The sequence below is a fragment of the Sturnira hondurensis genome, unplaced genomic scaffold (assembly GCF_014824575.4).
Source record: "Sturnira hondurensis isolate 20B ecotype Veracruz unplaced genomic scaffold, ASM1482457v3 Scaffold0010448, whole genome shotgun sequence".
NCBI lineage: Eukaryota > Metazoa > Chordata > Mammalia > Chiroptera > Phyllostomidae > Sturnira > Sturnira hondurensis.
The window spans coordinates 6,006,121-6,019,259 of record NW_028083079.1 but is presented as its reverse complement, the minus strand read 5'-3'; the positions used below and the strand labels follow the sequence as shown (position 1 = coordinate 6,019,259).

The 13,139-nt window shown below is 48.3% G+C and overlaps 1 protein-coding gene across 3 annotated transcripts in view; it reads left to right on the top strand.

Moving 5' to 3' along the window:
* The window catches only part of CDK5RAP2 (CDK5 regulatory subunit associated protein 2), a 165,893-nt gene that overhangs the window by 86,072 nt on the left and 66,682 nt on the right, over positions 1 to 13,139 (top strand). For all 3 annotated transcript variants that reach the window (XM_037059158.1, XM_037059157.1, XM_037059156.1), the window contains 5 exons: positions 287 to 417; positions 1,895 to 2,004; positions 4,035 to 4,163; positions 8,760 to 8,855; positions 10,706 to 10,893. In XM_037059158.1, the coding sequence (XP_036915053.1) occupies positions 287 to 417; positions 1,895 to 2,004; positions 4,035 to 4,163; positions 8,760 to 8,855; positions 10,706 to 10,893 (654 nt within the window). The remainder of the gene's footprint in view (positions 1 to 286; positions 418 to 1,894; positions 2,005 to 4,034; positions 4,164 to 8,759; positions 8,856 to 10,705; positions 10,894 to 13,139) is intronic.

Genomic DNA, 13,139 nt, shown 5'->3' with positions numbered 1-13,139 from the left:
ACTGCATTGTACGTCCATTATTACTTCAGTGTTGTAAAACTACTCGGAAAAAGATGGGGTGGAAATACAGTCTGCCATGTGTTAATTGGTAGTAGGATCATGGTAATTTTTGCTTTTTTTATACTTCTGTCTTACATTTAAATTTTTCTATAATAAACATGCTTACATTTATAACCAGAAAATAACAAAGGGAAGATGTAAAAATCAAAGGGAAGTCTGGCAGGGTTTTGCATCTTCAAGCACAAGCAGGTCCGTTTTAACATTTCTGGTGTCTTGCTTTACCAAGTGCCCACAACCTGCAGGCTGAGTTGCGCAGCATCCTGGCCCTGCGGAGGCAGCTGGAGCGGGACGTGCTTGCCTATCAGAATTTGAAAAAGATGCTAGAGGAACAGATCAGCGAAATTCGGAGGCGGGAAGGTACAGACTGTCTTGTGTGTGTTTCCCTTCGGTTTTCCACTTGGGGGGCCTTGGCTGGACGTTAAGGAAATCCTAAACTCCAGTGGCACCCACAGGACTTCATCTGGCGATCCTTTTCGTGGTGACCGTGCCAGGGTTGGCTCTCTCAGTCTGAGTGCACCTGGCTTTGGCCTTCACTGTAGGAGACGCAGCAAACTTTGTTAACTCTGCGGAGGTCTGCTGCAGGTTGTTCCCCCGAGCCACTGCTCCGTTCTGCAGCATTTGACGCTCAGAGCTCCAGGTACCCACGGAAACTTGCACCCTCCTTTCTCTGGGAAACAGCCCTGTTGCCCCAAACGTCTGGGCTCTGCCGACCACTGCACCCCATGCAGAGAGCCCAGACGGCAGACACGTGGGGGTGAGATTGCTGCTTCATGTGGAAACGTTGCTTTTTGCGTGGTCGCCGCCCCAAGTGGATTCACATAGGGAGGGCTGCAAGGGGGGGGGTCCTGCGGTGCTGGCGTCGCGGTGCCCATCATGGTCGTATCAGCCCTCTCCCTTCCTCGATCCTGAGCCCTTAGAGTCTGGGCTGGAATCCTCTTCCTCTCTGTACCTCTAGCCCGGCAGAACTGTGTGATGGTAGTAGGTTGACATTTCTTGAGCAAGGACTGTGTGTAAAGCACAGCACCAGGCACCTAACTTCTCACCCCTGATTCTGATGACCATCCCATTAGGTGGAGATGTTGGTTTCATTTTGCAGATGAAGAAACTGAGGCTGGGGGGTGGAAGTGGGGTTGATTTACCCAGATAGGAGCCAGGACAACTTCCTTTGAAGTTTAGTTCTTTCTAGTACATTAGATGTATCAGCTCTTACCCGCATGGGTTACTATATATTAGGTCATGTTTGTGGACATGCCTCACTCAGTTAACAGACTCCCCTGGCCCCCGTCTTCCCTCCCCATCTGCGTGTCCACATGGCTGTGGGAGGCAGCCCCTTACGCAGCAGGCGACTCGGTTCCCTGTGTGAGCCCTGGCGGGCGGCCTCTGCACTCGCTGTGCTCACCCCGTGGAGGCTGCGGGGCCAGGAAGGCACGTCGGGCACTTGCTGCCCTGAGCTCCTCCCTCGGGGGTCACATCTGCTTTTCCCGTGTTCCCGCCTAAACGGAATCACTCCCTCACAGAAACCGCAGTCGCCATTTCCTTGGGCCACTGGGAATGGTCTCCAGGCACAGCACTTGGTATGCAAATTCTCATTCAGAATTGGCTACAGTGGAACCTTCCACAGTCCATGATGAAACCGTACTTGAGATATATCAGCCTGTAGAGAAAGAAAGGAAAATCACTTTGGCCCCAAAGGTTAGACTCCCTGTGTGCGCTTCTGCCCTGCCAGCCCCACCCCACCCAGTTCAAGCTGCCTGAGGTGGACTGCGCTGGAATCGGCCTTGGAAGGATCTATTTCTGATTTCCTTTTTCTCCTTCCCCCACTTTTTTTTGGCAGAAGAACCGTTTTCGTTTTATAGTGATCAAACATCTTATCTGAGTATTTGCCTTGAAGACCGCAGTCCGTTTCAAGTGGAGCATTTTTCTCAAGAAGAACTTAAGAGAAAGGTATTGGCCTACTACTTCCAGTGCTTCGTTGGCTCTTTGTTTTCTCTCGGGTTCCTAATTAGAGGTGTGAGATTCTCAGCCCCTCGCCTCTCCTTTCTTCCCTCTCCTCCCCACTTGCCGTTGCTCCTGCTCCGCTCTCCCTGTGTCTGATGCACTGCTTCTCAGGCTTGGGGACCCAGCCAGGTGAGATCTTCTCTAGCAGACGCCCTCCAGCCCCTCCACGTGGAGTTCGCCACCTTTTCCGCAGGGCGCTCACCTCTCTTCTTGTACCAGTCACGTCGATTCCCTTCCCGGCGGGCCGGCACTTGTCTGGGTGTTTCTCTACATCCTCTGCTAGGCCGTGAACATCTTAGTGACTGTATCTTATCTATTTCAGATTTCCCAGTACCTGGCACACGTAATGGGAGTTAATAGATGCTTTTGAAAGAATAAATGTTCAGGTTTGATCCATAAATCTTTCTAAAGCTGAAAAGGTTTTTCACTCTGTTGCTTGTTGATGTGGTTACAGTGGTTTAGTATTTCAAGGTTCTAAGAGCCATTGATAAGAATAGGAAGTGTGTACTCTGAGGAGCCTCGTTGGTGTAGGATTGCCATATGTCTACGAGAGGCTCAGCTTCAGTCTTGGAGTAATTTGCATTCTGACAGAGTGGACAGACGTGTATGGAGGGAACTGCAGTGCGGAGTGCAGGGGTTGCTGCCGCAGGGGGTGTGCGCGGTCGAGGGGTGGCTGAGGAGCGGTGGACTGCGCTTGGGGAGTGCTGCTTTATCAGAGAAAGCTTCTCCGCAGAAGTGAGGCCCGAAGTGGGTTTTGAAGGATGAATAGGAGTTTGTCTGAGTAGACTGTTTTCTCAGCAGAAAAAGAGAAAATAGCCAATGTGAGGTGAAAAGTAAGAAATAGAAAGGAGAACTATAAAATGCTTAGTATTTTGGGAGGAGTAAGGCACAGAACATTGAGGCATTTAATTTGTGAAGGTAAAGAGAATGGGGAAGAGCAGCTGCTACAAGCACCTGCTGTGTCTGTGTTAAGGGCAGGAGGTCATTCACTTGCTTGGCACTTGTGTTTCTAGAGTCAGAATGTCCTGCATTTTCTAGTGTAACCTTCAGGGCTGGGTTCAGTTGCATTCATGTTTTGGTGTATTGTGGACATCTGCGATGGGCAGTCAGTCTGGGTGGGAGTTCCCCTTCCTTTCAGGGGTTACTGATGACCATGTTAGGAAGGCTTTGGGAAATTACTGGCCATTGGGATTCAAAACTTGCTGGGGACAGGTGGTGTCTGCTCCATTGCTTATGTACCTGGCAAGACCTGCACCTCAAGGAGGAGCACTGGGCTGGCGGTCCCCAGATCTCGGCCCCGAGCCTGGCTGTGCCTCCGTGGTGGCACTGTGGCTGTTAGATGCCATGGCATTCTCCAGACACCACCAGCTGGGGGACCTTGGGCAATAAACTTCTTGTATCTCAGACTCTGTTGTAAAGTGGGGGGAGTTGTACCAGCCCACCCACCTCCTCAAGGCTTTTGTAAAGAATGATTGACTAAAGCTTGTAGGAGTATTTTAGTAGCTATAAATTGCTTTGTAATTGAAGACAATTATTATTACTGACATTGCTAGGTAAGTGTACAAAGAACTCGATGCTGTGAAATAAGGCTCTGACAGTTTCAGAAACTTCAGTCTGAGGCAGTTTTCACCCGAGTGTCTCAGGTATCAGAGAGGTAGTATTAGCTGTTGTTAGACTGTACCAGGGGCCTCAGTGCACTGTGGCCGTGATCACGTCCCGTCCCCACAGTGACCCACTGCACAGATGAGCTGCAGGCTTAGCTTGGACAGCTTGCCCAGGGTCTCTTTGCCTTGAAGGTTGGCTCGGGGCTCGCATACAGGCAGGCTGGTGGTTTTTCTGCCGTGCCCAGGGTAGCGGGAGACTGGAATCAGGCCACCTGGCTCTCCATGTCTGTGTTGCTAAAGGGAGGGAGGTCCGTGGCCCTGGGAAGCTGAAGTCTGCCTGTGGGTCTCTAGTCCTCTGCTCTTATCTCCCAGGTCAGCGACCTCGTACAACTAGTGAAGGAACTGTATACAGACAACCAGCACCTGAAGAAAACCATTTTTGATCTCTCCTGCTTGGGCGTCCAGGGGGATGGCAGACTCGAGTCAACAGAACAAATGGAGGTAAGAAAAACATTCTTGTCATGTGCTAATTACCAAAAACAAAAAACAAAACAAAAAAACCCCCAAATGTCTCAAGACTGCTTCTGTCCCAGGGAGTCACTGTTGAAATTCCCCTGGCTGTGGTTGGGGTTTTGAGGGCCCCTGGGGGGCCCTGAAATGTCTGCAGGCTTCCTCATGTTTGGGTCACATCTGCGTGGACACAGTCGATGTGTTGTGATGCTTTTCACTCCAAGTCGGGCCCTGGGACCTGAGCTGCAGATGTCATGTCCCAAAGACCGTGTGGTCGCAGAGGGGTCTGGAGAGTTGCCAGACCACCCAGATAATTTGTGTGGGTATTTGCAACAGTAATGAATTCATTACCATCGGAAGACAAATGAGGAAACACAATTTTCATTTTCTTTCTGTGTTAATCCTCTGAATTTGATGTATCTTCTCATGCATGGCATCTGGACCTCTGGATTTGACTGGACGCGTTTCGTTCCTTCCCACACGTGCCCGGGCGCTCCTGCGCTCTGCCACGTGCAGGGGACACGGCAGGAAGTCAGCAGTCAGTGTCCCGTCAGCCCACAAGTCCAGGTTCAGGAGCATGGGAATTCGCTGATGCCGGCACTGAAATGTTCGGCAGGGCCCTGAGAGGTGAAGTCCCAGCGTCTCTGTCCTCGATGGCCACGGCAGGGCGTGTGCCTCACTGGCGTGGGCTGCGAGAGTGAGAGGCCCCTTGTCTCGGTTCCGCCCCAGCGAAGCCTTCTTCGCCCTGATGGCTCCTGGTCTCTGCTCATCCTTGTGATGTGTTGTATCGGATTTTCTCTGTTCTTGGCCAGTGCTGTCCACTGGAAGGACCCTGAAGTTGGGGTCAGTGAGGAAGAGTTCGATATTACCTCCCGTTAGCCCCTAACTTGGCCGGTCTCTCCTGCTCGGAGCCTTGCTCCCTGTACCCGTTCGCCGGATTGGAAGACTGGCGTTCTCTCACCGTGAGATGCAGGGGGCCTGTTTGTAAGCGGGGCCCCTGGAGTCTTCTTGGTTGGAGTTGTCTTGAAGTCAGCCTGGCCGGCCCAGTGAATGGAAGTCTCATTGCCACCTCTGTACTGGGGGAAAATTTGTCAGCTTTAAGCTGTCTCCTCCCCCTTCAAAGTGGGGAGTGCTCAAAGGTAGTTATGCTGTGGCCGTCTGCTGTCTTGGAGAGAGGGAGTATTATTGATCTAAGCCTCCAGGGCTCCAGATAATTTTCAAAACCAAGAATATCTGCAATCCATTTAGGGAGAAACAAGTCTCTTGGCTTATTTTCTCCAAGGCAGCATTTTTAATAAGCAGCTCATTCTTCACCTACTTCATTTGAGTCATAAATGGCGAGTTTGTTTGTTCATTTGCCCTTTGAAAAAATCTGTTAAATGTCCCATTGTGTCCTTTGGAGAACAGAGGCTTTTTCCCCCTTCCCACTCTGAGATTTTAATACCAACCGATTCAGGTTGAGTCATTTGTCAGATTGCATTCAGCCGGATGTTCCCTGCGAATAGCCTTGTCCTTTTCAGCCCAGCTCACAGGGCACGGCGATCCTCCTGGGAGGGGCGATGTTCCCAAACCTGAGCCGAGGCTGGGGAGATATTGTTAGGGGTGAGGGTGGGATGGCAAGGAGGGGTGACTGAGGGGTGAGCGTGGGCGTGGTTCTCTTTGGTGAGATAGGAGTCAGGGACACTCTGGACATGCTTGTCCAAAGTAAATATATTTTGTGACTTTAAAAGTATTTTTTGTCTGATATTTAATTAACCCACAGCATTACCTAATACTTGAGAAAGGGAGAAAAGAAATTACCCCTAATCCTGTCACTTTAAAATACTCACAGTTAACTAACATTTTGGAATATTTTTCTATTTGTCTATATGAACACGTGTATGCCCACAGTACATATACACAGTTTTGTTTTTTCCAGTCGCTGTTATGTTACAGCATCTTATGTGATCTTACGAATGTACTGAAATGTCACTAACTGCCTCACTGTTGTTGAACTTTGAGGTTGTTTCCAGAGATTCACGAGTTTACATTTACCTGTGAGTATCTTTGGACCCAGATCTTTCTCTGGGTTTAAGATTGTTTTCTCCTTAGACTCTATTTCCAGATACGTAGTTACTAGGTCAAAAGTACAAATAGATAATAGGTATAAAATAGGCCTATCATTTATTTTTATAGACCCTCCCCTACATCTTTTAATTTGACAAAAGGGTGTGAATAGCAGGAGGCCCTTGACGACAGTTTGTCAGGGTTAGCTTCAGAGGGCAGCTGTGGCGTGCGCTCCACCGGCCGCTGCATGCTACCCCTCCCTGCGTGGGGGCCGTTCACTTCCAAACCAGCCGAAAAAACGGACGACCAAGAACAGGCGTGCTTTTGTCTTAAAGTGCACTTGAAATTTCTCTTGAGGTTGCCCGTTATTTCCTCATGTTTATTTACTGGGGATTAATTCATGTATTTGAGAAGAACGTGGTTGATGTTCAGGAGTGGACAGGGAAGTCTCTCCACCCAGATCCTGATGTTCGAGTTGTCCACCTGCCCACCGTCGCTCCACCTTACCTTTTTGATAAATTTTAACACACAGACATCAATGTACTTCCCCATAAACACTTCAACACGCTCATTTTTAACTTGAATGTGTTTTATAGTTACTTTTTCTTTGAAGGTTAATTTTGCACACAAAGAAATGAAGAAATTGTAAGTCTGCATTTGCTAAGTTTCACAAGTTTAGGTACCTGTGTAACCCAAGTTCTTATCAAGATCAAGACCCTTCTAGTCAATCCCCCCCTCACCCCTGGCCACTTTTCTGATTTTATTCTGCCATGGATTAGTTTTGCCTGTACTGGCCCTTTATGTAAATGGAATCATAAAGAATGTCTTCTTTTGTGTAGCACTTTCTCACTCGGCATGTTTTTGAGATTTACGCATGTCGTTACGTGAACCAACAGTTCATTCCTTTTCATTGCTAAGTAGTATTCCAGTGTATGAGTACATTACCGTTTGTTTACTCATTCTGCGCTTGGTGGACATTTGGATCGGTTCCTGTTTAGGGTGTTACAGTCAAAGGGATGTGAATATTCACATACAAATCTTTGTGTGGACATATGTTTCCAACTCTCCTGATGGACACCTAGGAATGGAATTCCTGGGGCATAGGGTTATTAGTTTCATTAAAAATTCCAGTATTTTTTCCATAGTATTTGAACATTTTATACTCTCAGTAACAAGTTTAATAGTTGTTGTTGATCTATATCCCTGAGAAAGTTTTAATGAGAGAAGAAGCCAGTAGTGAGAGAGGGTTCCTCACCTAAACTTTCTAACAGTTTAGAAACTTTTATGCTTAATAAGTATACTTATGTGTGTTTAGTCTGTTTATTGCTTGGTAATTAGCATAGTAAGGTCTGATTTGTGATCAGCAGTTCTGTTTGGTCCTTATTGCAGATTTGGATGTGGTAGATTGAGTATGTTCTGATCTCCTGGGAAGTTTTCTAGAAATTACTTTTTTGATTCAGTTTGCTGTGTTTTGCTTTTCTTCTTCCAAAACGAGGGTTTCCTCTAAAAGGAAGATCAGAACAATTTAAGGGGCTGGGAGAATTATGGGGGTAATTGACTACGTGCAGGAAATTGTAGAATAAAACTGTGGCCAAAGAACTGCAGACATCTCATATGTACAACATGCCCAGCAAGTGACTCGGCACTTAGTTGGGGGTTTTAACACTTCAGTGAGTTGGGGTTTGGTGTAGTTACTGAGACAGCTTTGACTCATTCCCTCCCTGGGTGTGGCCGCGTTTTCCCATTTTTAACTCGGTCAGTGTAGGTGTCCCACGAATGGAATTCTCCCTCTTCTGGGGAGCTGAGGTTTGGACTTCTTGACAGCTTGGTACTGTCCACTCCACAGCATGCGGAACCTCTGGGACATGCACTTATTGAAAGCATTAGGGGTTTATGCACTTTTCATAAGTAACTGTCGTTCATTTTTAAAAGCATGAAGTTATCATCAGGGAAGCCTGACACTCTTTATTAGCAATGAGGACCTCTTGTCAGCAAAATGACAGCGTTGCTGGGACTGCCGTCTGTCGCAGAAGTGTGACAGTCGGAAGAGGGGTTGATGACCTGTGCTGAACAGGACGGGCAGCGCTTGCATCAGGCACACTGTAAATTTCATTACTTGTTTCTCGCTGTTTGCTATTTTCAATTCCATCAATAGTTGTTTTCCAAATTCGTGTTACTTTTATATAATCTGAGAGCGAAGTTAGCGATGGCAGGAGCGTCAGCAGCCCAACAGACAGTGTATTCGATTTATAGCGGCTCAGGGAAGGCCCAGCAAGGCAGCGGACATAGCTGGAGTTATTTCTTGGGAGTCTGTCCTGAAATGATGCCTGAGCCCAGGCAGCTGTGTGTGATCTGCCAAAACTAGCAGCTCTAACTTCAGCTAATTTTATTTCATGGCTTTGCCATTTGTTTCTGCCTCTTTCTTGGTTTGTTTTTTTGTTTTGCATTATTTTAAAAAAAGTCATCACTGACTTATTCATACATATTCATGCTGCATCTCTTTTTGGGTTGCATTTTCACACCATTCCATGCACCATGTAGCTTCCAGCCCGCCAGGAGGACAAGGACACAGTCAGAATTGGCAAGGATGACGAGAATAATTTCCTGAGTGGCCAGCGTTCGGAGCAGAGTAACAAGGTAGGAACATGGCAGTTAACTCCTCATTCCATCATCCCCTCTCTGTGCCCAAGCCTGTCTTCTTGTCTGGGGTGGTGGGTCTGGGGGCTTTTCTGTTCATTCCACCTCTACTGAGTGCCTGCCGTGTGCCTGTGGAGAGTAAAGAGACTAGGTCTCTTCCTTCTCAGAAGTTATAGACTGGATGGGAGAGCTGGTCATGAAAACAGCCAGCAAACATATACTTGCAAATAAAAGCTGGGCTTCGATAGGAGAATAATGGGCACTGGATATGGAACCTGGACAGATCTTTAGAGATCTAACCCGACCCAGTCGTTGTTCGCATTGGAGACTGAGACCTATGAGGGGCTGGTTTATCCAAGGCACAGAGTAACTTAGTGACATTTGTTGGGACAAGAGCCCTTCTTTCTGGACTGCCGCAAGCTCCCAGGTCATTGGCTTGCAGCTTATTGGAGCCACCGATAAAACCAACCCCCCCTTCTCGGGGGCTCTCTGCAGTCTCTTGATCTGGAGCCCAGCTTGGCGTCATCTGGGCCCTGATGAGAACTGGCCTCTGTGCACATAGACTGTGCCTCCAGTCACACCGGTCCTGGGATCTGGAGCAAGCGCTCTCCAGGTTTGAAAAGGACCGTAATGGCTGGGAGGTGGTGGGAGGTAGGAGGCTGCAGATTTGACATTGTGGCCTTTGAGGTGTTCAGGTTTGTGATGACGAATGGGAGATCATTAAAATGTAGATAGTTATGTAGCTGAAATGTAGAGAGCAAAGCAACTAACAGTGAGGGCTTTGCAATGAGATCTGATTTTGAGTCTCTGTGACCTTGGTTCACCTTTGCTTAACCCCTAAGCCTGAATTTCCCCATCACTGAGGATAATAATGTTTCTTGTTAGAATTGTTGTGGTATTTAAGTAGAAAGGCATGTACTAAGTGCTCAGTAAATGATAGCAATGACTATTCTTCTTATTACATTCTAGACTTTTCCTTCTTGGGAGGTTGCTTGTTTAGATGGACTTAATAACTAGGTTGGTCGCAAATAAGACCCTATAAATAACAGCTCATTTGTGTAGGTCTTGTCTTCCATTTAAAGTCTTAATCATTTTACAAGTGTGGAGAGAGGAGTGTGATGGCTAGCGCATGTATCACCAGCGGTGATGGAGGCACGGGGAGTTATTTATGGGTGGGCAGAAGAAATTTATGGCTCTGGGAAGGAGGGGCAAGGATGCTAATTGCAGCCCCTCCAGACACGCTCAGCACAGGCTCCTCCGGGACCCTCGGTGACCTAAGAAGTTGGATCCGTAAATAACATCTCCGTGGGAATTAGGAGCTCTCCACTTTCCTAATGAGACAAATCAAAGTTACGTTAGTTAGGACATATCGGTAAGGAGCCAGTTGGCCTTCTGTCACAGAGTGGGGAGGCCACGTTGCAAAAATACCTGCCAATGCCCAAAGCATTGGTAATGGCATGGGTTCTGTGCACTTGTCAGGAACAACTTTCAAAGGGTGGGTTGTGGGGTGGGGGATGTGCCATAGTGGGTGAGACCCTGAGCCCCACACACATAGGTGAGTGAGTCTTCTCAGTCTTTGCTCACAGTCGCCCTGGGAGGTGGCGTTACTGTCCCCATTTTATAGAGGAGGAAACTGATGTGAACATCTTTGTGCTCTTGCCAGAGCACCTCCCTGCTATAAAGAGAGTGTGTGTGGCCCCGTGTGCCTGGGTCCCTCCCCCTCTCCCTCTCATTTTCTCCCAGGCTCACTGGTGCTCACTCACTCTGTCTCCATCCTTTCTCGCTCCTCCACCTGTCCCCTCCCCTCCTCCAGAGTCCGTTATTTGACCAGATATTTTGATGATTTACAGATTATTGAGGATGGTTCCAAAGAGGGCTGCAAAAATGGATACTTAAGGCACACGGATTCCTGTATTTTAGACCACAGTGGAGCCCACAGACCTGGCCGTCCTGGAGACCGGAGTCTGGAGGAAGGCGAGCTCGGGAACCTGCTTGTCCCTTTCTTCAGTGAGAAGGCCACATTGTTACTGGAAGCCAGGTACACGTGGGGCTCAGGGGTTGCCCCGTCCCTGTAGTTTGAGGGAAGAACAAACTCATTTTGCTAAATGGCTGTAGATGATGGTGCTGTGTAATTTACCCGAGAGAGCTGAAAAGACTTGGAAGGAATCTTGCCAGTCATGCAGTTAAGGAATTAGGTTGCGTGCTAGTGGCTGTGAGGGGACTTCAGCGAGGCCTCACGCAAGCCCATTACAGAGAGGAGAAAGCACGCTTCCCGTTAGAATTAGTCCTGCGAGCCCCTGGAAGGGCCGTCTGGGTGTCAGCGCGAGGAACCAGCCCCGGTGAAATTTCTTCCAGTTCCGCAGCAGCTTAGAAACTACCATTGTAGTTGTGGCTGCTGTTTTATGTTGAGCTCGAACTAAAATTCTCCTCTCCTTGTATCTGCTGGGAGTCGTTCTTACATAAGGAAATACTACAGGGTGTTTTTCTTAAAACAAAAATGGAGAAACAGTTGGTATATTTATGTTTTTAGAATTAACCCTTTAGGGGCCAGCATTCCCCCGTTCCCATTCTTTCTGGCTCATCGACAGCCGCTTGGGCTTTGGAGCCAGAAAGAGCGGGGCCTTTTGCTCAGGGCCTCAGCCTCTCCATCCGCCCCTTAGGCGAGCTGTGGTGTGAGACCAAGTCCTGTGCAGGAAAGCGGCCGTCCCGTGGTGTGTTCAGTAAGCGTTTCCATTCTCTCCCAGTGTAGATGGAGAAATGGAGTGGTGACCACTGCCCGTGACTCTTGGCAAGAGCCAGGGACCCTACTGTTTCTGTATCATTGGTAGACTAAGCCTCACAGGCATTTTTTTAGCTAAAAAAAAAAAGATGGAAGCGTTCTGTTTTTGTGAGCACACGGCAAGCTAACCCTTCCCCAACTCCGACATTGGTCTAAAATTTTTCTAGCTTGAGTCCTTTTGGGGGACACGCCCAGTGTCTGACCTGGTTTCTTATCACAGGGAGTTTGGTGACCACAGTCAGTGTCAGAGTCCCCAATATTACATCAGAGTTAGAAGGTGCACCTTTCTCTCTTTCTCTCTCTTTCTAGCTCTCTCAGGACCACCTAGAATGTGCCTGGGGGGTGTGAGCTGGGGAAAGCCTAGTGGGCATGTGAGTGGGGCGGCTCCGTGTGAGTGCTCCCTCCTCGTGAGCAGGAGCTTCTCAGCCCCACTGGTCGTTGTCCTGTGAACACATGGGCTCAGAGCTTCCAGACTTCCAGCAGAAGCCCGAAAAGTATATTCTAACTCTCTTGATTTTTAAAAAAATTGAGACCCAGTTACATTTTTAAAGAAAGTGCTCCATGGGCCAATACCTGCAGCATGCTCATGATGTGTGATTTAGTTACCTGTTCTCTGTAGGTTCTAGCAGTTTCCAGGCCATTGCCAGCCAGTTCTAGGATCAGAAAAGGCTTTTGTACACTGGCCCAAATCTGATGCCCTAATCTATAGCTGTCATCGAGAGTGCGCTGTTGAGTTCCATGACAGAGGGGTCCTGGCTTTCGGGGCTCTCCTGAAGTCCCAGCTGGGACCTGCACCCCTTGCTGGCACACTACGCAGTGCTGGGGCCCAGGCGGGCACTTGTAGTAGAATGCCTGCTCCCATGTAACCGCACACCAGCCTTGCATACTGCTGGTGATCTCCTTTCACTGTGGGAGCCGACTTTGGGGAGCTGACATTTCCTTAGCTAGTCAGTGGTGGAGCCATCGGAGACTTCTCCGGAGCAGTCTTTTAAAAAGACTCCTGGGCACCCTGGCTGGTAGCTCAGTTGTTAGAGCCTGTCCCCATAGCCAAGGTTGGGTGGGGTTCTGATCCCCAATCAGGGCCCATTCAAGAATCAACCATTGAATGCCTAAATAAGCGGAACAACAAATTGATGTTTCTCTTTCTCTCTAAAAAAATCAGTAAATAATTATAATAATAAATAAAAAGACTCCTTGGGATAACCAGGATTCTGACTGGTCAGAGAAACCCCATCTTCTGTCCAGGAATAGCCCCAAAAGCCAGGTGGTTTTGGTGCACTAGAAAAAGCAGAGTTTTAGAGTCAGACGGACAGACCTGTGCTCCGGTCCAGCTCTGTCGTTTAGACCGCCCATTCTTGGTTTCCTCATCTACCCCATAGGTGTCTTTTGAGGGTTAAGTGAAATAATGGGTGTGTAGTATAGATCCAGGTTAGTAGGAGGTGGGATTTTAGTGATATTACTGCCTAAATAGTGCCGTGCCAGTTACTCCTACCCGTTCCCACTAC